Source organism: Portunus trituberculatus, chromosome 33 (assembly GCF_017591435.1).
Source record: "Portunus trituberculatus isolate SZX2019 chromosome 33, ASM1759143v1, whole genome shotgun sequence".
In the NCBI taxonomy this organism is placed as follows: domain Eukaryota; kingdom Metazoa; phylum Arthropoda; class Malacostraca; order Decapoda; family Portunidae; genus Portunus; species Portunus trituberculatus.
In genome coordinates this window covers 7,602,462-7,630,448 of record NC_059287.1, presented here as the reverse complement: position 1 = coordinate 7,630,448, position 27,987 = coordinate 7,602,462, and the positions used below count along the sequence as shown (strand labels likewise).

Genomic DNA, 27,987 nt, shown 5'->3' with positions numbered 1-27,987 from the left:
CCTCCGCTTTGGGGGATCCTGAGGAGGGATTGGAGAAATAGGACAAGATACAGAAAAATGAGATTGTGATCGGAGGACCCCAACGGAGAAGATAGGGTAACAGAATAAGCTGAAGAATTAGAGGGGAGGAAAAGAAAAACGGTCAGAAATACGAGTAGGGTGTTGCACCAGTTGCTCTAGTTCATGGAGGATAGCAAAGTCCTGGCTAGCTCACCAGGATGGTCAATAAAGGGAGAGGAAAGCTAAAACTGGTGGTGAACATTGAAGTCTCCAAGGATGGAGACCTCCGCAAAAGGGTAGAGGACCAGAATGTGCTCCACTTTAGAAATTAAATAGTCAAAGAATTTAGTATAGTCAGAGTTAAGAGAGAGAGATAAACAACACAGATAAATTTAGTTAGACAGTGCCTTCAATCTCTTTCTACCCACCAAAATGTTGCATCTCTTTTTATCTTTTATCGCTATTTTCATGCTAACTGCTCTATTGATCTTACTAGCTGAATGCCTGCCCTCCTCCTGGAGCCCCGCTGCACAAGGCTTTCTTCTTCCTCTCGTCCCGATTCTGTCCAACTCTTTAATGCAATAGTTAACCAGTATTCTCAGTTATTCATACCTTTCACTGGTAAACTCTGGAACTCCCTACCTGCATCTGTATTTACAACTTCCTACGACTTGACTTCTTTTAAGAGGGAGGTTTCAAGACATTTGTCCCTGTTTTCTGGCTAACTCCTCTCTTATCTTTTAGGGAGCCTGTATTTTAAGTAGGCTTTTTTTTTTTTTTTTTGTTGCCCTTGGTAAGCTTCCCTCTTGCATAAACACACACACACACACACACACACACACACACACACACACACACACACACACACACACACACAGAACTTTGAAAAGGACATTGTCGAAAAATGTAAGGAGCAACCAAAATTGTTCTACAGATTCATAAATGGAAAAATTAGGCAAAAAGAAACAATAGAAAGGTTAAAGGAGAGAACAGGATGGTGGAAGACCCAAAAAGTATGGCAGAACTATTAAATAATAAATTCCAGGAGGTCTTTACTAAGGAATCCAAATTTGAAAGGCCACAGGGTAATAGAGAGACAGTCTATATGAAAGAGATTACAGTAACCAAGCTTGAAATAAAAGAGTTAATGAAGGAACTGGATGAAGAGAAGGCAATGGGACCAGATGAAGTCTCAGACAGAATACTGAAAGAATGTAGGGAAGAACTAGCAAGTCCTATATACAACATCATAAAATGCTCAATAGAAAATGGAACAGTACCAGTAGAATGGAAAAGAGCTGAGGTGGTTCCCATATATAAGAGCGGAAGGAAGGAAGACCTTTAAATTACAGACCGGTATCACTAACTAGTGAAATATGCAAGATGTGTGAAAGAATAATAAAGAAACAAAGGATCGAGTTCCTTGAAGACAACAAATTAATATCAAATAGCCAATTTGGTTTTAGAAAAAGATGGTCGTGTGTAGCTAATTCATTGAGTTTCTATTTTAGAATAGTTGATAGAGTACATGAGAGAGAGGGATGGGTTGACTGTATTTATTTGGATTTAAAAAAAAGGCGTTTGACAAAGTGCCACATACAAGATTACTATGGAAGTTAGAGGAGAAGGGTGGCTTAAAAGGAAGCACATTGAGATGGGTAGAAAATTATTTTTAATGGGAGAGAAATAAGAAAGGTAGTTATTTATATTAACGACGTGCCAGAAGGTGTGAACAGCGACATAAATCTGTTTGCAGATGATACAAAACTGTGCAGAGTTATAAAGCAAAAAGAGGATTGTGAAATACTGCAAGAAGACCTAAACAAGATCTGGGAATGGAGTAAGAAGTGGGAAATGGAATTCAATGTGAACAAAAGCCATGTCATGGAAATGGGAAAGAGTGAAAGACGACCCGCGGGAATCTATAAGATGGAAGATGGAGTAGAACTGGAGAAAATAAAAAAGGAAAAGGACTTAGGAGTGACGATGGAAGAAAACAATCAACCAGTAAGCCATATTGATATAATTTTTAGAGATACATATAATTTGCTAAGGAATATTGGAGTAGCATTTCACTACATGGACAAAAAAATGATGAAGAAATTGATAAGTACTATAATAAGACCCAGATTGGAATATGCAGGAGTAGTGTGGACCCCTCATAAAAAGAAACACATAAGGAAGTTGGAGAGACTACAAAAAATGGCTACAAGAATGGTTCCAGAATTTGAAGGGATGACATATGAGGAGAGATTAAAGGCTATGGATCTACCAAACCTGGAACAAAGAAGGGAGAGAGGAGATCTGATACAAGTTTATAAATTGATCAACAGAATGGACCAAGTGGATAATGAGAAACTGATCCTGAGAGAAGAATATGACATCCGAAGCACAAGATCGCATAGTAAAAAGCTGAGAGAAGGAAGATGTCTGAGAGATGTTAAAAAATATAGTTTCCCGCAAAGATGTATTGAGACGTGGAACAGTTTAAATGAAGAAGTAGTGTCTGCAACGAGTGTTCATACTTTTAAAGTAAGATTGGATAAGTGTAGATATGGAGACGGGGCCACACGAGCATAAAGCCCAGGCCCTGTAGAACTACAACTAGGTAAATACACACGAGACGCGGTCGATGTATTAGATTAAGTCCAATACATCTTGGCATTACCGTCGCTCCCGAGAATCAGCTGATCTCCACCACCTGTTGTTTGGGTTTGCAGTGGCCTGGGCGAGTAGTGTTGACTCGTTTTACATGAATACAGTGTTACAGAATCATGAGTAAGGAAGAGATTCCATCTAAATGCAGGTGTGAGACACGGGAAAGAATGAAAGCTGATGTTGACTATGTTCGTGAGGGTGAAAGAACATTTGAAGGCTTTGATACGGCACATACTTTGCTATTTAATAGTGTTGACTATTGAACGTAAATTAGATGAGTGGATAAAGGAGAGTATGGGAATGAAAGAGAATGAAGAACAGGAAAAAGAGCTCCAGAAATTAAAAAGAAAGGATAAAAAGAGTGGAAGAAAACGAAACTAGGCTAAGAACAGAAAATGAAGAATTAAAAAAGGAAGTAGCTAACTACAAGAAATTGATGGAAGAAGGACTCGGTAAAGCCGAGAAAGAAAAAGAAAAACTGAAAGATCTAGTTAACAAAGAAGAGGAAAGAGTACAAGACGTGATTAAAAAAGAAGTACAGGCATGGAGAATCCAAGATAAGAAAGACAAGGAATCATTTCAGAAAGTATTTCAAGAACGTATTTCAAGAACAGTTAAAAGAAAGAGATGAAAATATGACAAACAAAATTATAGGAGTCCTCAAGAAAAAGAAAATTTAGTAAGAGAAATTGCGGAAAAAAAAAGTGTAATTATTTTTGGCCTGAAAGAAAAAAATGTTAAATGTAGACCAAGGGAAAAGGACGAAATGAAATCAGTAAAAGACCTACTAAAACATCTAAATGACGAGGATAGACAGAACTTAGAAGAGGAAGTAGAAGAAATCCATAGAATGGGTCCATATCAAGAAGGAACAGTGAGACCAATTAAGATATTACTAAAATCACAAGCAGCAACAGAAGAAATACTATCTAGAAAAACAAAACTCAGAGAAACAGGAGGTTGCAAAGATATATATATATATATATATATATATATATATATATATATATATATATATATATATATATATATATATATATATATATATATATATATATGTATTGTTGCGAAGGTGTATTGCAGCAGCCTCCCAGATATGTACCTGTGCCTGTGTGAGTGTGGAGCAGCGTCATAAGAGAGTACATAATATGGATAGTACATATGAGTACATATGTGCAGACTTTAGCTAAAGGGTGAGCGAGGTGTTGGTTGCTCGTGTTTATGAAACTGTCACACCTTAATGGAAGGGACGCTGAGTTAGGCCTCCATGACGGAGGAGATGTGACCCCGGAGGTCACGGGGAGATAAGAGTGTGTGTGTGTATGTGTGTGTGTGTATGGGTGAGGGCACTGGCCAGCCCTGGGATAATTGTCATACGGTACCGTGTAAATAAAGGCATGCATGTGTGAATTGCTTGTAGCCAGCATTATCAGGGATATATTGATAATTAGCGGTTAAGGTAGATAGCGTTACCTAATAAGCTGAAATAGACTCGTCAGGACATTGCCTGGCAGGTGCGACGGCACAGGCGGCGTGGTTTGTGGGGCACTGTGTGGCACCGACGAGGACAGAGGACAGGAGTGTAGCAAGAGACCTCGAAGGAACAAGTCGTACTCTGGGGAGAAGTCAGAGAGTGAACGAGAGACAGAGACAGTTAAGTGCCTGACGAACTAACAAAGTTTTACCAGTACTTTGTTGCCGCCCCCTGCCCCGTCCTGTGTGCCGCCGCCACCTGCTCCCGGTGACTCGTGTATAGTTGCTGTAATATAGAGAAATAAGGAAGAAGTGTTTCCTTCTCCCCACTCTGTGTGACTGAGTTTGAGTGAGAGTGAGTGCTATAGCAGCAGACAGCCAGGCCTGAGAGACCGATCTGCCCGCCGCTCCACCCAACCGCGCCGCGCCACCCAGGTAGTCCTTCTCATTCTGAATGTACTCAAGGGGTTTCAGCTGTATTAAATTTGCTCCATTTTTTTTTTCTCTTCCTTCTCTTTTATATACCATTTCCTTATCCTGTCTCCTATAATTCTCCAAAAAAATGCCTTCTTCTCCTCTGACCTTTCATTATTTTTTTCTCTTGCTTCTGCCACTAGTTCGTTGTGTTTCTTCCTTTCCTCCCTATAGTCGCCGCTGGGCGAATGTAGTATTCAGGATGACAAAATGACCCAGTCGTTTACTCGCTTTACTGCGGTTAACCTGCATGACAATCAAATTGACACCAGTATGAGGAATATTGAAATGTAAACAAAAGAAAACATGCAAAATAAGACATATAGCCATCATAACATGATTGATTAATTAATACAACATACAGGCAACGTAAGGATAACCGATATAAACATCATAATGTACCAGATAATTCTTAATGCCCTATTTATACATAATCATTGACACAGAGATAAGTAACATGAATCATGAACAAATCAGTATCATGAACAATGACACGAAAGCAATAATACATGTATTGTAACTCACAGTGTAATAGCAATTAACTTGACAATAATTCTCAGCTGAGTAGCAAATAGCAAATGAACTACATCATAACACTTAGACAATGAGGGTCGGCGTTGACAGAATAAGAAGTGCGGAGTGCAACACCTCTCTCACTGACGACCAGACAGAATCTGCCTCCTTCAGAGGCAGCTGGGGCACACCACATGCGACCTATTTCTTCATCCCCTGCAGAATCAGCAGCGATCCTCTGTGTCCTTATCTATCCTACGCGCAGCGTCATCAGTCTTTGCACATAAACAACCCTCTCTCTGCATCTAAGTTAACCTCCGTACATCTTCACTACTGTTACTTACTGTTATATTTACTAATGCTCATATGTCCTTAATACTACAAGTTATGATAATTAACTATTCTCTTATTACTTAGCATCCTCTATCGCCAGCAGCCTCACATCACAGTGTGAGGCATCACAACTGGCGACTACACTCCTCCCTTTGGTTGGACGCAGGACGTTGCAACCAATCAGAACAAAAGACACATTAGCCAGTACAAGATGTTGCCGAGGGGGCCGAGACAACGCCTTCTAGAAGACTGAGTTTGGCAATAGGACGAAGGAGTTCCCCAGAGCTGGTATGGAGGCGGACCCTACGAACCAGCCCGTCTGCCCCTGGGAGAGTTTGAGTGATCCGGCCAAGGCGCCACTGGTTACTGGGAAGGTGTGGGTCAATTACAAGGACCAGATCACCAACCTGAAGATTGTGAGAAGGAGCAATCTGGCGTTGGCGCATCCTGAGAGAGTGAAGATACTCCGCGCTCCAGCGCTTCCAGAATCTATCTGCCAGAGCTTGTGCATGGATCCAACGGCGGCGGTAGGACTCTTCAAAGGACATATCTTTTATAGGCAGATGGGTGCCAGCGCCAACACGCAGGAGATGATCTGGTGTAAGAGCCTCCGGTTCCAATGCAGAGCTAGGTGCGGCTGTTAATGGACGACTATTATATTAAGCGTAGCCTCGACCTCACAGAACAATGTATGCAGCCTCTCATCATCGATTTTTTGTGAGCCAATGATGGAAGATAGAATCTTCCTTATGGAGCGGATCTGGCGTTCCCAAACATCACCCATGTGTGAAGCTGTAGGAGGTTGAAAGATGGATGATTTAGAATAAGGCGCCGCAACATCAGCGGTCATCTGGCACCGCTACGAAATATTAAAAAAGGACATCATAAAAAAAACTAACTAAAAAAAAAAAAAAAAAGACCATAAAATAAAAAAAAACTAACTAAAAGCAATTAAAAACTACAAAACTAAAAACAAAGAAAAATTTTAGAATCAAACGAAACTAAAAAACAGTATACAATAAAATTTAAGAAAACATTAAAATACATATAATAAAATCAGATAAAATTCACAAATTTGGGAGAAGTCCAGCTTCTCCCAAAAATCTAAAAACGTCATGGCCTTGGGCCAGGCACTCTGGTCCAAGGACCCTTGAGATATAATAGACACCGCTATCTCTACTGCGACAGCGGTAGAGGTAGCGGTGTCGTAACTCGGTCAAACCAGGGCACTCTACCAACAGGTGCCGCACGGTGAGCAGCACCAAGCAGTCATCACAGTAAGGTTGAGGGTCCCTGGTCAGGAGGTACCTTTGTGTAAGGTACGTGTGACCTATACGAAGTCGCGCCAATAAAGTCTGTGGACGGCGATCCCAGACATGGGAGTATGTCCACTGAGGGATAGTGGAAGTAGTGATCTCTCCCATTTTCGAGGTTGTGACCCCCATTAGCCATCTCCTCTGTCAAATTGCTGCAACTGCCACGCGAATAGTATGAAATACATCTCGAAACGGAACAGGGGCAGGAGATGGAGCGCGACTTGCTGCCTCTTTAGCGAGGCGATCTGCGTGTTCATTCCCGGGAACACCTACGTGACCAGGGACCCAACAGAACCCAACACGATATCCTATTCTGGTAAGAAGATAGAGCCACTCCAGGGCTGATAAAACCAATGGGTGAAGGGAAATAAAAAAGGAGAGAGCAGTAAGAGCACTGCGACAGTCAGTAAAAATTGTAAAAGACAAAACAGAGAGAGTAAAAATTATCTGTAAAGCTAGGACTATGGCAGAGAGCTCCGCCGTAAAAATGGATGCCAATGAAGGAAGGCTGCAACACCGATAAATAGAGGGAAAAACTACACTAAACCCGACGCCTGTGCCGGATTTGGAACCATCAGTAAAAACAGGAATATCATTAGAATGGATAAAAAAGTGTTCTAAAAACCGTGTGCGGGACAGAGCTGGCAGTAAATCCTTCTTACCATCAATGGTAGGAGGGCATAATGACACAACAGGAAGCTGCCAATAACCAACTCGTGGGAGCCGGAAAGAGAGGACAGGAGTGGGGTCGATAGATAAGTCCGCCATAAGATTTGTCACTCGAAGGCCAAAAGGTTTAGGAAGACTTGGTCGAGTGGCATACGCCTGCGAACGCGAGTCCTGCAATATTGACAGACAAGGGACAGAATCGGGAAGACGGTGAGTGCGAAACCAACACCGGTGCATCGAAGACTGGCGCCGAAGGTCGAGCGGCCAGAAACCAGCATCCACTAGAAGGCTAGGTATTGGAGATGTCCGAAATGCACCTGTAGCCAAGCGGACCCCAGCATGATGCACGGGGTCAAGCGTGCGTAGTCGTGCATCCATTGCGGATGAGTAGATCTCAGAGCCGTATTCCAGCTTCAGAAGTATGAGTGTATGGTGAAACAGCAGCAAAGTGTCCCTGTCCGCACCCCAAGAGGTGTGACTTAAAACCCGAAGAAGGGATAGTGCCGTCTTGCAAGACGCTTTAAGAGAATGAAAATGTGGAACCCAAGTAAGACGGCTGTCAAACAATAGGCCAAGATATCGAGTGGCCTCCACACAAGAGATGCGTCTATTGGCTAAATATAAATCGGGATCGGGATCGACGCCACGATTTCGACAAAAATGCATAGACACGGTCTTTGAGGTGAAGAATCGAAAACCGTTTATGTTGGCCCAACTGGACACCCGATTTATTGCCAGTTGGAGCTTTCGCTCAATCTGTGACATCCTAGCAGCAGCAAAAGAGATACACAAGTCGTCCACATATAAAGAACTGTGAACGCCATCCGGTAGAGTATCTATAACACCATTTATTGCAACTGCGAATAGCGTAACACTAGGAATACTTCCCTGTGGGACACCGTCATTTAGAGCAGTATAATCGGAGAGAACACTCCCCACTCAAACCCGTAAAAGACGTCTGGATAAAAACTGCTGGATAAAAATAGGAAGGTGGCCACGGAGACCAAAATTAAACAAGAAACGTAAAATCCCATGACACCAAGCTGTGTCGTAGGCCTTCTCCAGGTCAAAAAATACAGTAACCTCGTGGTGGTGATTAGCAAAGGCCTCACAAATAGAAGACTCTAGGGATAAAAGAGCATCAGTAGTAGACCTCATCTTTCGGAAGCCGTACTGTACCGATGACAAGTACTTCCCCCTCTCCAAATACCACATGAGTCTTACATTTACCATCTTTTCTAACACTTTACAAATACAAGACGTCAAAGATATAGGACGGTAATTCGTAGCCTGGAGATGATCTTTCCCAGGCTTCGGAAATGGGAGAACCACTGCCACAGCCCAAGAAGATGGAAAGTCACCGGTATGCCAAATCATATTATATACATTTAATAAAAAGTTAAAAGCCCGGTCAGACATGTGACGCAAAAAGGCATAAGGAATGTCGTCTGGACCAGGAGAAGAGTCATGACACTGGGACAAAGCAGTCCGCAACTCGGAGGCAGAGAAGGGGACATTATAAGACTCCTCCAGGAAGAAAAATTTATGCCAAGAGATTCCATTCTCTGGCGGTAACGTGCGCCCGGGGCTGCAGGATGCCACCGGAAAACTCTAGCAAAGTGCTCCACGAAGAGGTCGGCGACAGACCTAGGATCTGCCACCATTCGCCCAGCAGACAACAAAACTGGTGGGGGAGGAGCAGAATACTTCCCAGCAATTCGGCGGACTTTGTTAAAGACATCTGTAAGAGGGTTGTGAGCATTAATGGAAGACACATAAGCTTTCCAAGAGGCTCTTTGTGCCTCTTTCAAAACGCGGCGGGTCCGAGCTCGGCATCGCCGAAAAGCTTCCAGGCACTGCGGGTCCCCACGATCTTAGTAAAGCTTAGTAAAGCGACCTGACGTCCTAGGGATTGTCTGAAGCGCTACTGAAATAAAAAAATCGGTAAAATAATCAACAGCCTCAGCACAAGTAGAAAAGGCAGCCAGCGGACGGATAAAAGAGCTAAGATCTGTGAATCGAGGCCAATCTGCCTTGTCTAAAATCCAGCATGGGGGCCGGGACTGTGGCTCAGAGTTCATAGATTCCAATAAAATCGGAAAGTGGTCACTACCGTGTAAATCCGGTAGGACCCGCCAATTAAAATCAAGGAAAGAATTAGATGTACACAGAGAAAGATCGATAGCGGTAAAGTCCCAGTAGGACTGTGGAAATGTGTGACATCCCCAGAATTTAAAACCTTCAATCCCTCATCCTCAATAAAAGAACCGATTAAAACCCCACGAGGATTACTAGCACCTTCATCCCACAATGGGTGACGGCCGTTAAAATCTCCCAACAAAGAAAAGGCGGAGTCAGCTGACGCACCAGGCCGTCAAGCTCACCCCTGGAGACAGGAAGCCGAGGAGGGAGATATAAACTGCAAATGGTGTACAGTCGTCCCATAAAGACTTTAACAGCAACCACCTGAAGGGGAGAGTTAAGTTGTAACGGGATAACAGGTATATCCTGACGGACTAGAATAGCTGTGCCACCGTGGTGGCCCTGGTCAGGGAAAGGAGTGCTAAAAAAGGCACGATAGCCAGGAGGACTAGAATAAGTACTATCACCTAGCATAGTCTCTTGTAGAGCTACACAGGCTGGAGAGAACTCCGACAGCAAAGCTCAGAGTTCCCCCCACGAGGCGCGAAGGCCTCTACAGTTCCACTGTAGAAGCTTGAAGATGACTATTTAGGTGCAGTGGACGGGCGAGCCTTTTGAAGGGGCTGCCCGTGACTCACCTGACTAGAAATAATCAAACGACGAGAAGACACCGGGAGTTGAGATGTGCCGGGTCGTTGGACCGCAGCCTTTCGGCCTATCGGTGGGTGATGCGAACCATCATCACTTCTACCGGTCCTCGGAGGACGAGGATCAGGCAGGACTGCACTTTCCGATACAGTGGTTCCACGAGGGACGGCTGTGACAATATCATCGGACGTCTCCATGCTAAGACTGTCCTCATCACAAGAAGCCTGATCTGAGATGGAGGGCATCACAGAAAGCTGGACAGAAACAACTGGAGCTACCATTGCAGAGCGGTCCCTGGAGGACTCATGGTCACGTACACCGAGAGAAACCTTAAATTGTTTAGGCTGAGCTAAATCGATCGACTCCGCAGAGCCACAGTGCCATTTGGTCAGGCCCTTGAAAGGCTTAGGAGATACAGGTGGCAAATGGGTGACTTTGGTCAAGTCCTTACTATTCTCGTCACTTCTTAGAGATGACTCAACCGGGTCATCGGACAAAAGAGAAAACCTATTGGCCAAATGAACAGGACCACTCGCCCCAACAGAGCGAAAGGTAGCAGAAAGAGTTGTCTTTTGACCGGCAGACTCACCTGAAGAGCATGCGGCCAATGAAGCATAGGATGTCGCACCAGTACCATCCTTCTGGCGGTAAAGGAGTTCGCGTCAGGCACTACCAAGGCTAATAAACTGACTGTTAGCGAGCTGTAAAATGTCCTGCTCCAGGCGATACCTAGGGCATCGCCTGGAACGCACCTGGTGATCATCACGACAATGGAAACAGTAAGCAGCAGCATTGCAATGCTCCTCAGAGTGCGAGTCTAGCGCAGAGCAATTGCCACATCGAGATGCTTCCTTGCAGGAACTTTTTCCATGGCTGTACCCATAGCATGAGAAACACTGAAGAGGGCGGGAAACAAAACGCCTCACCCTAAGATTGATAGGGCCGATTAGAACATGGTCAGGAAGCCAAAAAAAGGTGAGAAGGACCATATTGGAGGAATTCTTCATCTTATTCACCTTTTGTACTGAGTTAGGACACATAGCCAGTATTTCCTCCTCATGAAATTCATAGAGATCCTGACTGTACACACATCCTTTACTATAATTAAAAGTAGGATGAGCCTTTATGGTCTCAAACATGCTGTCAGTAGGGCATGGGAGATGTTGTAACATCCTCGCTTGCGTAATATCTTTAGCCCGCACGAGCACCCCCTTCCCATACTTCTTCAGATTCCCCTCAGGAATCGTGCCGATTTCTTTGGCAAGATACCGGGAGACATGGATAAAATTCCCAAGCCCATTTCTATAGTACGCCACAAACCAATGAGGAGGCGGGATCTGGCGGACTTCAGGAACTGAATTCTCTGAATGGTTGTCAAAAAGATTTGGGATGTAGTCCGTGTCACTGTCCGAAATATTGCGAGAGTTGAGAAGTTCTGTCTTAAAACCCGAGCCAGCAAGGGGCAGGGATGCTACATTATACTTTCCAGGTGATGGACCTCCTGCCAACCCTCCTCTCTCCCAGCTCGATGAGTTAATCTTTGAGATTTTGGACCCCAAGAATGTCTCTATTTATGGGTGTACCAATAAGGCAAGCATCATTGAATGCACCTTCCTTAACAAAGGATAAGCCACTTGTAGATATAGCAATATTAGGCCATAATGTTGTCTCAAATGTCTGCAATCCAAAATACTTGTGTTCCCAGTTAGTTTACAACTTACAGTTATACACAATGGTAAATTTGTTATCTAATGTTGAGAAAATTTCGTTTATTTATTTTTTTTTTTTATTCCTTAACCAAACAGATAAAACAGTAATAAGAAAAGAAAAAAAAACTAATAAAGTTAACTTAATTCCTATCCCTTCTCCCCATTCATAAGTATGGTGTTGTAGTGGGTGAATGTGTTAATGATAACGAGTCTTAGGTATTTACAGTTTCTTAGACATGGGCTTCCTTCAAACAGAATAGGATTTAAGTCAAACACATTGTACCCTTAGCTAGATTTACTGGTTTCTGTTACTTTTGTCCTTAGCAATAAAACCAAAAACATTATCAGCTTAGTTTCTGAAGTTAGAACTAATGATGCCAGCAGTGTTCAGGCAGATGATGCTGGGGAAGTGGCAGAGGCAGCCCAACAGAGAGAAGTGGTGACCGAGGCAGTGGGTGTGGAGGAGGAGGCACCTGCCACACCACTTCCAGCACCAGTGATGTGGCACCAACAGGGGCCAGACTTGCCTGGTACATCACTGGTCTATGTGGATGAGGAGGAGATCATCCACCTGCAGAAGAAACGGAAGCTTGAGCTTGCACTCCTTTAAGAATCTATAACGGCTCAGGAAAGGAAGCAAGAAGCAGAACAGGCTAAGTACATGTACTACACACAAAAACTAGAGTACCAGAAACAAACAAATAAAAAATAGTAATAAAGATATAATTAATGTACTATTTGTTTTTGTTTGTAACCAATCAACCAAATATTAGTGTTAACACAAAATTAACTGCAGTTTCTATATGCTCAACCTACAATCTACTTACTTCAGGTATGGGAGAGAGAAAAAAAAAAAAAATACATGAGATTAACACCAATCTCAGCAGTCATGACACTGGTGTCTCATCACTCAGCAATGCTGTAAAAGAAAGACATCCTCCCAGTGTTCCCATGTGGGAACATACTTTTGATGCAATGTTTGTTCATGTTTCGAGTGATATATTTAAAATGTGTTAGCATTCTGGGACACAGTGTAGGTCAATGTTCTATACTGACCCACTACTATAGATTTGTCTATTTACACATAGGCTATGTCTCTACGAATATTTCAGTACCTGTTACACATTCTAGTAACTGGTATTAGAAGGGCAGAAACTTTATGAAAAATTTCTTACTTATGATTTTTTTCTTCTTGGCAGGTGTTCTCTGAGCCAATTGAAAGGATTGGTGTTAATAAAAGAAAAGATGTAATCAAAATGAGGTAGTGAGATGTCGTGAAATTAGATTGTTCCCACATGGGAACGCTATGATTTTGTATGCAAAAAATTACCTAAGAAAATATTTTACACATATTCAGCGGGATATGACATTGTTAGGCTATAGGGTGTAATGATTACCAATGTATGATGCAATTTGATGATTCCCTTACATCACAGTATTGCGTCATCCTGTTGCGAGCGTATATATATAGCCTACAACCGATCGTCAGAGCACATAGCCATTTGATTCCCAACCATACGTAAGTACAGAATTCTAATGTATTCTCTCTCTCTCTCTCTCTCTCTCTCCGTGTGTGTGTGTGTGTGTGTGTGTGTGTGTGTGCATTCTTGTGTAATATCGTAAAGTTGTCCCTAAAACACACTAATATTATATTTTCCTTATTTTCAGAGTCTGCTGTTTGTGCATACTGTGCATCCTTCTATTATGAGTGATCAACATGCTGTCAAGCATCTTCTATGGTCATGGGGAAAATGAACACTTTGTTACAGTCCGTGAGGCTTGTGATAGAGCAGAAGAGGATGGTTCCAGAGTTCGAAACGTTGTTGTACTTCCTCCTGAAAGTGGTGATCAAGATGTTGAAAGTGATGTTGAGGATGCTACGAGCGTGATGTCCAGTGATGAGGAAGCATTTGAACCAGCTGGAGAAGTGGAAGTGGATGATACTGATGACAGTGAGGATGGGTTAGAAGAACCACCTTCAAAATCGTCTCGAGCCACCGGATGGAAAAAGAAGTCGGAATTTAGGCGTAACTTATGCTACGATCCTCTGGAGAAGCTTGTCGATTCATTTCCTGACCTGACTAAATTATCCCCGTACCAGCTATGGGGACTGATCTATTCATCATCCATTTTGGATACCATTGTAGATCAAACAAATCTGTATGCTAGGAGGGATAAGAACCAACCAAATTTTAGTGCCAACCACGATGAGATAAGGACTTTTCTTGGCATTATACTTCTCTCAGGGTACCACAGACTGCCGGAGGAGCGCCATTACTGGTCCACTCAGCCTGATCTGGGAGTTCAGCTTGTGTCTGCTGCTATGACTCGCAACAGGTTTCAAGCATTGAAGAGCGTTATGCATTTTGCAGACAATCACAACCTGCCAGCAGGAAACAAATGTGCCAAAATTGAGCCAATCTACACAATCATCAATGAAAACCTAAAAAAAACATGGCATTTTCCATCAGAAGCTCAGTGTAGATGAATCCATGGTGCCCTACTATGGACGGCACTCTGCAAAAATGTTCATCCGTGGAAAGCCAATCAGATTTGGCTACAAGATCTGGGCACTTTGCGGCAATGACGGCTACCCATATAGGCTGAAGCTCTACAAAGGCAAAGAAAATGATCAGACCAAACTTCCTCTAGGCATCAGAGTTGTAAATGACATGATGTCGACAATTCAGTCTTCATCCACAGTCACCAAGCACGAAGTATACTTTGACAATTTCTTTACCTCACATTTTCTATTGAAGTCCTCGCCGAGAAGAACATCAAAGCTACTGGGACTATTCGAGAGAACAGGACAGCTGGTGCTGCTAAGCTGATGAAATCGAATGCAGCCATGAAAAAAGATGAAAGAGGAGAGTTTGACTTTCGTTGTGATGGAGAAGTATATGTGTGTAAATGGAACGATAATTCCATTGTTAACATTGCAAGTAACCATGAGACACATCTGCCCCTGCATGAAGCTACTCGCCGTGTGAAAAAGTCATCAAAGGTGAAGGTAAAACAGCCACATCTTGTACGCAAATATAACGAGGGTATGGGCGGGGTTGATCTGATGGATCGTCTTTTGGCTACATACCGACCAGGGATCAGGGGCAAGAAATGGTACTGGCCACTGTTTTTGAATGTTCTTAACTTGTCAATAGTTGCTGCCTGGCGCATTCACTGCCACCTTGAGGAGGACCCTCTTTCTCACCTGGAGTTCAGGAGAGAGGTTACGCTGTGTTTGCTGAAATCTACTGCCCCACGTACACATGCTGGGCAAAGCAAAACAACCAAAGTACCGGTTGACATTCGATATGATGGTCTTGGACATAACAAGCAAAGCTGCAAGCAAGGAAGATGTGCTGTTTGCAAAAAAAATGCAAGATATGAGTGTAGCAAATGCCTTGTCAGACTGCATTACGACAAAGGTACGGAGTGTGCCGTGATTTATCACAGTGAGTCTCAATAATTATTGTACATTGAGTTGAACAAACAATTGGGTTATAATGTCCTCTGTTCACCTTTGTTTTCTACGGAAGAATGAAAAAAAGTGTTATTATTATAAATATGTACTGATTTGCAACTATAATAAAAATACGGTAAATTTCGGCACGCCTGTTCATAGTGTTCCCACATGGGAACAGTACTGTAATTCAACACTCGTTTTTTATATTGTTCTATCATTTTCACATGATGTATAAATAAGGCATTAAAGTATTTCCACAAAAGCTGACAAAGTTTTCTCTGTGTTTTCTATACCTGGGATGATAAAGATTAATTTACTGCTTGATGTTGTATCACACATTATATATATATATATATATATATATATATATATATATATATATATATATATATATATATATATATATAGATAGATAGATAGATAGATAGATAGATAGATAGATAACTACAGAACAATTGATAATGTAGTCAATGCCACACTCATAAAAATAAGTGAAAAAATAATTAAGAGAGAATCATTTAAGTTAGTTGTGAAAGTGTGTTAATTATTTTTTTAGATGTTGGTGAGATACACATTTATCATAATCCATTTAAATATTGTAAGGCTGAACAGTAATACTGTGGTATCTGTGAAGAACTGTGGGTGACTGGCAGAGAGTGAGACAAGGAAGATGAAATCACCAACATAACAGTGCACACACAACAAAACAAGACATATAAATATAAATAACAAAGTGACAGAGGAGAAAAAACTGAAGAATGCTACTATAATCAGCATCATGGTTTGTGTTACTTACTTTAAGTGAAGCACAACAAATTCATCCCTGTAAAGGATTTCTTCATGGCAACTGAACTTTCTGTGCTGGGGGTCGCTCCTCGTTGCCTCCATCCTCGGCTGCAGCAAGATGTTCTTCTTCCTCAGGAAGAATGATGTTTCTTGCTTTGCAGATGTTGTGCAGCAATGCACAAACCTCTACAATTTGGCAGACCTTGGGTGGAGGACCAACTTGGATTTCACTGTGTAGCATGTGAAAATGTGGCTTCAGCTGCCCGATGCCTCTCTCAACAATGCTGCAGGTTTTCTTGTGGGCCCTGAAATTAATATAGATTTCAATCTTACAATGCAGTACTTGAAAGTGGTATGATGCATTAATTTAATTTCTGCAAACATTTAGGTTATGTCATGTATAAGGTTAAGTTAAGATTCATTGTTTGATAATGATTTGTGACATGGCAGCTTAAACATTATGAAACATATAAAAAAAAATCTCTAGTATAACATTGGTTAGGTTAATATATACACATGAAAACTTAGAATAAAAAGAAGAAACTCTTAAATATTTGGAAATTTTCTTGTTGTATTGGTGATTCAACCAACACACCTTACATAATCATAGCCCTTTAAGGGGGATCCAAAGGGGGCAAAGCGTACACAATGTTAAATTACTTTACCTTATCGGTTGTTCTGGTCAAGTTTCAAAATGTTAAGTTACTCTACCTTAATGGAGGATGATGCTAACCCAATGAGGAGGTTACAAAATGTTAAGTTAGGTTACTTCATCTTATGGAGGAATCCAGTATGGTAGGGGGGGAGGGTCAAGATTGTGTGAAACTGCAATAATACTTCCAAATTACCTAATTCATTAATTTAGCACTTTATATTAGTTTATATGAAAAAGTGTAACTAAAGGAGGTAAATAATTAGTTTTGTGTTTAGTGTGATGTGGGGTAATTAATTAGATAACTCTTTTTATCTAAATTTTATTACTCAGTAACTTACCTGTTATAAGAAGACTGTGCTCCAGGCTGTGGTCTGAGGTATGGAGTCAGTAGCCACTTCTTGCTGGGATAGCCACTATCTCCCAGTAAGTGACACCCAGCTGGGACGATGCCGCTGTCAAATATCGTGCAGAGTCCACTTTGAGCAAGTATTCTTGCATCGTGAACCAATCCCGGCCACTTTGCAACCACATCTATAATGTGGTATCAAGCATCAAACACAAACTGCACGTTGATGCTGTGGTATCTCTTCCTGTTGACAAACTCTACCTTATACTCTCTAGGAGCCACAATCATCACGTGCGTCCCATCAATGGCACCAATCTTTCCTATAGCGAGGTACCGCAGTGAAGATAACTTGCATCTCGGGGAGAGAGGCCTTGTTCCTTACAGTTGGTCTCTTCAGCCTTTCCCGCACCAAATTTGTCACGAAAATGATACCAGCAGGATCCTGCCAATACCTCTTCACCAGCTCACGGTCATCTAGCTCATTCAGGACGTCCTTCCTCTTACGAAACGACCGTCTCTGTCGCAGGTGGTGGCGGTGCGGTCCCCCTCGAGCGGCCATGTTTACTTTTAGGATGAAATCTTATAGGAGCGCGTCTTACTGCTAAAACGCCTCGGGAGGTGTTTTAGCGGTAAGACGCATCTTTAGGGCTTAGGATGCCGTCTTAAGGATTTAAGACTCGAATTCCGCCATTTTTGTGATTTAGGACGACTTCTTACCGTTAGGACGTCATCTTAGTGTTTATAAGTACGGCCCCAGGAGCAGGCGGGCAATGGAGGTGCCTTGCGCTCCTTCCCGTGACTGACTGACTGTTTGAATCTTGTAACGGCGCTCATCCTCCCCCGCTGATGGACTCCACCCACATTCTTCACCCCCGTTACCCGTACTACCTGCGACACGTGCGCCATCTGGTAGAAGCGAGGTTCACTAATCAATTCCTTCAGCCCGCCCATTGAACCCGTATATCCTCCCTAGAATCCTTGGTAGCTACTGAGGGAGGTCTAGGCCCGATTTGCCAGCCACGAATAGCAGGCCTTGAGATTTAGAGCAAGCGCTCCTACCCAGGCCTACTGGTACGCCGCTCCAAAACAAAGGGTGCAATGCACGTGCTGCCACCACAACAAAAAGAACCATGCCCGCCGAGGACCCTGTCATGGTAGAGGACGGCTTAGCAACCCTGGAAGACATGGAGATTGTTGAGGAGCCTCGTCTTGCACCATATCTGCTTGGGAAAGTCACCAGAATACTGTCGCTGCTGACCAGCCTTCACCTTGACGCGCACCTGCTTCTCCCTCTGACCCCAAACAAAACGCCGTCCCACCCAGAAGCAAACTTTTGCGAGCCCCGTATGAACGGCTTGTTTCGGGTTTGTGATTGTTGTGTTTATAGTTGGAGGGATGTCTAAGAGAAAAGAATTTGTTTCACGTACTCTGAACGTTTGCCTCTGAATAACTAAGGCAAATATGTAACAGTACAATACATACGTTGTTTAATATTCTATGCCTAATTCCTAATGAAAATGGCCTCATATTGTGATAAATTAACTTGATGAGCGAGTGGCAACTGAAACGAATTTGGCGCACACTGGCAAAGTAGTTATCTCTTAACATCAGTGGCGGATTAACCATAAGGCAAACTAGGCACATGCCTTAGGGCCACAAAAAAAATCCAGGCCATTTCTGGCAGTCCAAAAAACATTTTGATTATGACAAAGAGAAAAATGTTACGTGACAGTTATCGGTAATTAGCCACTTTGTGAAAGGTCTGAAGTTGTTTACTATGTTTTAAGTGCTTTGGCTGTAAAACAATAAAATTCTTAAGTTTCGTAATCATCAGAACATCTGAACAACTGGGAATGGTTATGGCCCATCATGAGTGACTCAGAGTGCTGACAGGTTTATTACTGCTCAAATAGTTACTTTTTGCTTCGAGTTTTTGTTCGACACATGTTTTTGCCAAACGATTCATTGAAACTTTTTGCTCATATTTTTGTTGTAGTAGTGTTCCTCATTGTTCTATTAATATTTTCTCATTTTTCTCACGTTATGTTCCATCATATGTAAATCAGTGAAAAGTTTCTTTCTACCTAGATCTGATCTAGGTAGAAAGAAACTTTATAAGTATGAAAGTGAAACACGCCGAATACTTAAACGCAAGAAGCATGTTAGTGAAGGAAGTGGTGCAGATGCTATGGAAAGTATGACAGGAAAGCAGAAACTTATAGATAAGTGGGCTCATGCCTCCAGCATTGCGAGTTTGCCTGACAATATTCAGGAATGTCTGAGACGTTACCAATCCGGCAGAAGACAGTTGTTTGATGTCCAAACTGAACTTTTAGATGATTCATGTGTACCAATCACTAAAGATGAACTCCTGCTTGCTATAAAAAAAAAAGGGGAAATCAACAGCTCCTGAACAGAATGGGCTCACCTATGATATACTAAACCATCTTGTTGTCATGGAAAACAGTCCCTTATTGGACTTATTCAACATGTCTTATGAGACAGGAAAGCTGCCAGAGCAGTGGAAGGTTGCCCATTCTGTTCAGGAGCTGTTGATTTCCCCTTTTTTTTATAGCAAGCAGGAGTTCATCTTTAGTGATTGGTACACATGAATCATCTAAAAGTTCAGTTTGGACATCAAACAACTGTCTTCTGCCGGATTGGTAACGTCTCAGACATTCCTGAATATTGTAAGGCAAACTCGCAATGCTGGAGGCATGAGCCCACTTATCTATAAGTTTGCTGGCTTTAGCTTGTGGATCAGGATAAGCAATGGTTGTACTCCGTATACCCCTTACTTTGTTAACCTCCCTCCATATGTTTGTCAAATTCTTCGTCTTAGATATGCTCTCTAGGAAATTATTCCAATACCTGGTACGTGCTTGTTGTCTCACATCCGTCATACATTCAGCGATTTCAAGCATGGCTGTCCTACTCTGGATATCACAGGGATTTTTACTCCATCGACTCTGTGCTTTCCTAAGTAATGTGTTCCATTCCTTAACTTGCTTATCAGTAAAGTAAGCTGACTTACATCTCCTACCTGAACGAGTTTGCCGAATGGTGGTAGCCTTACTTAAAGTATGGTCAATCACTTGCAACAGAGCTTCATAAAATTGATCAACATTATGGACAGAGTGTTTGTAATCTTGGTACCAAGCATTTACTTTATTAATCAGTTGCCTATGCTGGCCATCCTGCAGCCTGTACCTTGCCCTGGTGGAAGGACCACACACCTTATCAAGCTCAAGAGTTACCTTTAAAGCAAAGTGATCACTCACCAGTTCATGCAAGATATCTGCAGAGGTTTGAACTTCATTCATATTAAAAAAGAAGAGCATAATCAAGTCTGCCTGCCACCTTTGACATGCGTAGGTTTACCATTTCCTAATACCTGTACATTCCCAAAGGCATCAACAATGTCACACAGAGCAAAACCATTGGAATTCTGGCTGCCAAAGAAGCTACCTAGACTCCTATGCCTAGTATTTAGGTCTCCAACCAAAAGACTTTTATCACTAAATACACAATCAGGAAGGTCCTCAGATCTTAGCATATTTGCATGAATGTACGTATTAACAATAATCACCACACAATCTTTAACGCGAACGTTTACACACAGTACCTCCGTACCATTGACCTTATAAGCAGAGTGGAGGGTGGCAGGAATACAGTTTTTGATGTATGTGACTAAACCTCTTGTGTTAGTACGTAGATCAGCTGAAAGCTCAAAGCGTTGATATCCTCGTAAGGTCAAGCAATCTGTTGTCATACCAACCTCCTGAAAGTGTTATTATATCAATGTTATTTTCAAGAACATAGGCATGTACATCAGTAGACCGTTTCTGTAAACTGTTAATATTCCATGATAGTACGCACAGATTTCTAACTTCCATTTTGCTGAACCTTATTCCCCACAAATGTGGCAACCTTTAACAATTTATCCACATAGGCCCTGATTAAGTCCAGCAGGTATCTCACTTCACTAGTGACAACTGGTAGATTGTTCTCCTGGGACATTGCAACATTATTATTGGATCCATTAGTTTCTACAGTGGTGTCCACAACAGTTTCCTTAGTAGAATTCACAGCAGTATCAACATGAGAGCTAGGCCTCATGATTACTGTGTGCAATTCCACTATTTGCTTTTGTAAATCAGCCATAAGGTTCCTTAACTCATCAATTTCTTTCCTCAAAGAAACATCCTCATGAACATGAACTAACTGTGGTGTGGGAGGAACTGTACCTAGCTGGTCTGTTACATTTCCTGGTATAGAGGCCTGCCTTTGCTCAAGCCTTTCCTGCCACACATTAACTGGCTTTGAACTCTGTAACACCTGTACATGTCTAGCGGGTTCACTAGCCTTAACGTCAGAGTTATTGCGACGGTTTCTTTGGGGCCTCTTTGTACAATGACATGAGTTAGCATTATGACTCACCACAATTACAACAGGTTGGTACAATCTTGACATTTTCCTTCAGTTTAGCAATACATTCCCTGGAGTCGTGATTTTTACCGCAGAACCTACAGCGGAAATCATTGTAACACTTGTATTGCATATGACCCCATTTACTACATTTATAATACAGAACAGGAGTTTCATTATAAAGAGAGACATGCCTATATCCAAGGCAAGGAATAAACAGCTTCTCAGGAAGTGATCCTTTCATCAAAGCAACAAGCTGAGGCTTAGGAGAAACTGCATCCTTCAGTTTCACTACACGTCTCTTAACCCACACAAATCTCTCATCAAATGAAAGGTCGTCAGGATCTACAAGGGTTGGAACATCATATATGATAACCTTGTGGCACTTCTCCCTTCCATCAGGTTTTTCCATCACAAGGCCATCAAAACTTTCAGTTGTTAAAAAATCCACAGCATGCTCATCTTTAACAGTTACATATGGCCTGTGTTTTCCATCCTTGAACAAAACCTCAAAATCCTTATGGTACTTACAAAGCTTGACTGTCCACTGGAGCTTTTGTTGTAGTCTAAGCCTTCCGTGAGAGGAAAATACAGCCTCTGCCTTCCACCACGATTCGGCTCTTGACCACTACGACTCGGCTCCTGTCCACTACCACTCTGCTCTTGCAATCCTATGTCCACCTGGTTAGGTCCTGGAGTACTCTCATCCTCACTATCACTGTCGCTCAGACGAGAGTGAGCTGCAACAGGGTGACAGCCAGCGTAACTTTTCTTAGCATTCTGCATCTTGCAGGTATCACTGTCTTCACTTAGTCTTGCTGCATCGCGCCTCCTCTTCTTTTCCGCCTTGCTGATCACCTCATGGAATCCAGCATCATCGTCCATACTTGAGTAGTGGTCATCAGAATCACTGCTGGACAGCATCAAATCCCCCACTACAGTAGTGCTTGCAATGGAACCTCCTTCAGCCATAGTAGCGTAGAATACTAATCTGCATTCTTGAGGAAGCTTGCTACAGGCAGGTAGGGTGAGTTTGAAACACCCGCTATTGTTGTGGTGGGTAGCAGGAAGAGGTAACGCACGACCCGCGCACCGCCACAGCTGGGCCGAAAATGTCCGCCCCTGGGAACGCCTGTGGAGTGCCTGAGTGCCCTGTGTGTGTGTGTGTGTGTGTGGAGGATGCCCTGTGATGTACTATGAACTGAGGACTCAGTAAAGGACGTGAGTAAGCTGGTGTTTCTCTGTCCGGCGGTGCCCGCCACCCACCTGCTATTGTAAGCCTCGTGCTGATGTGCTCCTGGGTGCTCCGGACCCTTGACAACGAAACTGACGCAGCCAGTGAAAGCGGACAACCACGGGTGGAGAAGGTAACATTACACTAGTTAGTGATACTGGTCTGTAATTTAGAGGTTCTTCCTTCCTTCCACTCTTATATATGGGAACCACCTCAGCTCTTTTCCATTCCACTGGTACTGTTCCATTTTCTATTGGGCATTTTATGATGTATATAGGACTTGCTGGTTCTTCCCTACATTCTTCCCCCCCAGATGGGAACCGCCTTGTCGTGTTGGGGGGCTTGCGAGCCCCTGTGACCTGGCGAGATAGGCTAGAGAGGGCTTAGCCCCCTGCTCTGCCCTTTCGAGGGGGAGAGGGCTACCCATGCTAGTAAGGTCGCCAGTGAGGGGCCAGACTAAATGGTTCCTACGTAGGCTGCCAGTGGACCAGCGGAGCCACCCACTGGAGGGATCGCCCAATAGGGGCCGTCCTGTGCTGGATGGTTGGGTGTCCAGGCTGGGATGCTTTGGGAGGGGGGTCTCAGCTCTGTCGTGGACAAACATTCGTATCATGTGGGGCCTTTTTTTTTAAACGACTGGTCCGCATGGGGACGAGGTACCCCGTCCACGGCAGCCAGCGCTCCTCCCATTGTAGTCCCAGTAGGTGGTTTCCTTGCCCTGGAACCAATTTTTTTTTTTGTAACTTTATACATATGGTTAAACACAAAAAACTGTCAGGTTCTCGTGAGGTGGCTGACCTGGCCCACGAGACGTCATCTTCAGGTCTGAGTGGGAAGGAGGATTCCCCTCCACAAGAGCCTCCCACAGCAGTCTCCTGTTCTGGGAGTTCTTCTGAGGACGTATTTCTGCTGCATATGACTCCCTTTTGATGGTAAATGTTAACCCATCATTTTCCTATCACGCCTTGCACTCACTTCTCAAGGCCTATGGCACGGTTGTTCGCATTCGACTTGTTTATGATAAGGACTTTCCTTCTAACCGCTGCTATGTAACGTTTTCTGTCATGTGATGAAGCCCGTTTAGCTTATGAACATGTAGCATCTCTGCCCTTGCTGGCTCTGGCTTTAAGACAGAACTTCTCCACTCTAGCAATATTTCGGACAGTGACATGGACTACATCCCAAATCTTTTTGAAACTATTCAGAGAATTCAGTTCCTGAAGTCCGCCAGATCCCGCCTCCACGTTGGTTTGTGGCGTACTACAGAAATGGGCGCGGAATTTCATCCATGCCTCCCGGTACTTGTCCAAAGAAATCGGCACGATTCCTGAGGGAAACCTCAAGAAATACGGGAAGGGGGTGCTCGTGCGAGCAAAGATATCACACAGGCAAGGATGTTGCAACATCTCCCATGTCCTTCTGACAGCATGTTTGAGACTATTAAGGCTCATCCCACCTTTAATTACAGTAAAGGTTGTGTGTACAGTCAGGATCTTTATGAATTTCCTGACGAGGAAATACTGGCTATGTGTCCTACCTCAGTCCAGAAGGTGACTAAGATGAGGAACTCCTCCAACATGGTCCTTCTCACCTTTTTTGGGTCCACCCTCCCTGACCGTGTTAATATAGGCCCTATTAATCTTAGGGTGAGGCGTTTTGTTTCTTGCCCTCTTCAGTGTTTCTCATGTTATTTTTACGGTCACGGCAAAAGTTCATGTAAAGAAGCTTCTCGATGTGGTAATTGCTCTGCACTAGACTCGCATTCAGAGGAGCATTGCAATGCTGCAGCTTATTGTTTCCATTGCCGTGATGCTCACCAAGTACGATCCAGGCAATGCCCCAGGTATCGCCTGGAGCAGGACATTCTACAGATTGCTAACACTCAGTTCATCAGTCTCGGTAGCGCCCGCCGTGAACTCCTGTACCGCCAGAAGGCCGGTACTGGTGCGACATCCTATGCTTCATTGGCCGCACGCACTTCAGTTGAGTCTGCCGGTCCAAAGACAACCCCTTCTGCTACCTCTCGCTCTGTTGGGGCGGTTGGTTCTGTTCACTTGGACAATAGGTTTTCCCTTTTGTCCGATGACTCAGTTGAGTCATCTGCAAGAAGCGACGAGAATAATGCAGACTTGACCAAACTAACCCATGTAGTGGATGTCCATTTGCCTCCTGTATCGCCTAAGCTTTTGAAGAGCATGGCCAAACGGCACCGCGGCTCTGCGAAGTCGTTAGATTTAGCTCAGCCTAAGCAGTCTAAGTTTTCTCCCGGTGCACATAATCGTGAGTCCTCCAGGGACAGCTCTACTAGGGTAGCTCCAGTAGTTCCTGTTCGGCCTCCTGTGACACGCTCTGTCTCAGATCGGGCTTCTTGTGATGAGGACAGTCTTTGCATGGAGACGTCGGATGATATTGTCACAGCCGTCCCTCGTGGACCCACTGTATCGGAAAGTGCAGTCCTGCCTGATCCTCGTCCTCTGAGGACCGGTAGGACTGATGATAGTTCGCATCACTCACCGGTAGGCCAAAAGGCTGAGGTCCAACGATCCGGTACATCTCAACTCCCGGTGTCTTCTCGTCGTTTGATTATTTCTAGTCAGGTGAGTCACGGGCAGCCCCTTCAAAAGGCTCGCTCGTCCACTGCACCTAAATAGTCATCTTCAAGCTTCTACAGTGGAACTGTAGAGGCCTTCGCGCCTCGTGGGGGAACTCCGAGCTTTATTGTCGGAGTTCTCTCCAGCCTGTGTAGCTTTACAAGAGACTATACTAGGTGATAGTACTTATTCTAGTCCTCCTGGCTATCATGCCTTTTTTAGTGACCAGGTCCACCACGGTGGCACAGCTATCCTTGTCCGTCAAGACATACCTGTTGTCCCCTTGCAACTCAACTCTCCTCTTCAGGTGGTTGCTGTTAAGGTTTTTATGGGACGATCCTACACTATTTGCAGTTTATATCTCCCTCCCCGGCTTCCTGTCTCCAGGGGTGAGCTTGACGGCCTGGTGCATCAGCTGACTCCGCCTTTTCTTTTATTGGGTGATTTTAACGGCTGCCACCCATTGTGGGATGAAGGTGCTAGTAATCCTCGTGGGGTTTTAATCGGGTCTTTTATTGAGGATGAGGGATTGGAGGTTTTAAATTCTGGGGATGTTACACATTTCCACAGTCCTACTGGGACTTTTACCGCTATCGATCTTTCTCTGTGTACATCTAATTCTTTCCTTGATTTTAATTGGTGGGTCCTACCGGATTTACACGGTAGTGACCACTTTCCGATTTTACTACAATCTGTGAACTCTGAGCCACAGTCCCGGCCCCCACGCTGGATTTTAGACAAGGCAGATTGGCTTCATTCACAGACCTTAGCTCTTTTATCCGTCCGCTGGCTGACTTTTCTACTTGTGCTGAGGCTGTTGATTATTTTACCGATTTTTTAACTTCAGTAGAGCTTCAGACAATCCCTAGGACGTCAGGTCGCTTTACTAAGCATCCCGTTCCTTGGTGGAACGCTGCATGCACTAAAGCTGTGCAAGAGAAATGGGCGGCTTTCTCTCGTCTCCGGCGACATTGTGGGGACCCGCAGTGCCTGGAAGCTTTTCGGCGCTGCCGAGCTCAGGCCCGCCGCGTTTTGAAAGAGGCACAAAGATCCTCTTGGTAAGCTTATGTGTCTTCCATCAATGCCCACACCCCTCTAACGGATGTCTTTAACTAAGTACGCCGAATTGCTGGGAAGTATTCTGCTCCTCCCCCACCAGTTTTGTTGTCTACTGGGCGAACGGTGGCAGACCCTAGGACTGTCGCCGACCTCTTCGCGGAGCACTTTGCCAGTGTTTCCCGGAAGCATCCTGCAGCTTCTGAAAGATGAGGTCTACTACTGATGCTCTTTTATCCCTAGAGTGTTCTATTTGTGAGGCCTTCGCTAATCACCACCATCAAGTAACAGTGTTTTTTGACCTGGAGAAGGCCTACGACACGGCTTGGTGTCATGGCATTTTACAGTCTTTGTTTAATTTTGGCCTTCGTGGCCACCTTCCTATTTTTATTCAGCAGTTTTTATCCAGACGTCTTTTACGGGTTTGAGTTGGGAGTGTTCTCTCTTAGGCTACTGCTCTAAATGATGGTGTCCCACAGGGAAGTATTCTTAGTGTTACACTATTTGCAGTCGCCATTAATGGTGTGATAGATACTCTTCCAGATGGCATTCACAGCTCCTTATATGTTGATGATTTATGTATTTCTTTTGCTGCTGCTAGGATGTCACTGATTGAGCGCAAGCTCCAACTGGCGATCAATAGGGTGTCCAGTTGGGCCAACATGAACGGTTTTCGATTCTCCACCTCCAAGACCGTAGCCATGCATTTTTGTCGCAACCGTGGTGTCCATCCAGACCCGGATTTATACCTCGCCAATAGACGCCTCTCATGCGTGGAGGCGACTCGATATCTTGGCCTTTTATTTGACAACCGTCTCACCTGGGTTCCCCATTTCCGTTCTCTTAAGGCGTCTTGTCGGCAGGCATTATCCCTTCTTCGGGTTTTAAGTCACACCTCTTGGGGTGCGGACAGGGACACGTTGCTGCTGCTTCACCGCACACTCATACTTCCCAAGCTGGAATACGGCTGTGAGATCTACTCATCCGCAACGGATGCACGACTACGCATGCTTGACTCCGTGCATCATGCTGGGGTCCGCTTGGCTACAGGTGCATTTCGGACATCTCCAATACCTAGCCTTCTAGTGGATGCTGGTTTCTGGCCGCTCGACCTCTGGCGCCAGTCTTCGATGCTCTGGTGTTGGTTTCGCACCCACCGTCTTCCTGATTCCGTCCCTTGTCTGTCAATGTTGCATGACTCGCGTTCGCAGGCAAATGTCACTCGACCGAGTCTCCCTAAACCTTTTGGCCTTAGAGTTGCAAATCTCATGGCAGAGTTATCTATCGACCCCACTCCTGTGTACTTTTTCCGGCTCCCACGAGTCGGTTATTGGCAGCTTTCTGTTATCTCATTATGCCCTGCCATGGATGGCAAGAAGGATTTTCTGCCAGCTCTGTCCCACACACGGTTTTTAGAACACTTTTTTATGCATTCTGATGATATCCCTGTTTTTACTGATGGTTCCAAATCCGACGCAGGCGTTAGATTTAGT

General features: G+C 43.9%; 1 protein-coding gene and 1 pseudogene across 1 annotated transcript; one reads left to right on the top strand and one right to left on the bottom strand.

The window, feature by feature from the left end:
- Positions 1 to 5,249: 5,249 nt before the first annotated feature.
- Positions 5,250 to 12,471, bottom strand: LOC123512202 (annotated as a pseudogene).
- Positions 12,472 to 13,200: 729 nt separating this feature from the next.
- Positions 13,201 to 14,691, top strand: LOC123512435 (piggyBac transposable element-derived protein 2-like). The gene is made up of 2 exons (XM_045268850.1): positions 13,201 to 13,454; positions 13,604 to 14,691. The coding sequence occupies exon 2, from the start codon at positions 13,653 to 13,655 to the stop codon at positions 14,421 to 14,423; it is 771 nt and encodes a 256-aa protein (XP_045124785.1). The 5' UTR covers positions 13,201 to 13,454; positions 13,604 to 13,652; the 3' UTR covers positions 14,424 to 14,691.
- The last annotated feature ends 13,296 nt before the right edge of the window (positions 14,692 to 27,987 follow it).

Coding starts and splice junctions, on each gene's coding strand:
- LOC123512435 (XM_045268850.1), top strand. CDS start 13,653: ATGCTGTCAAGCATCTTCTATGGTCATGGGGAAAATGAACACTTTGTT.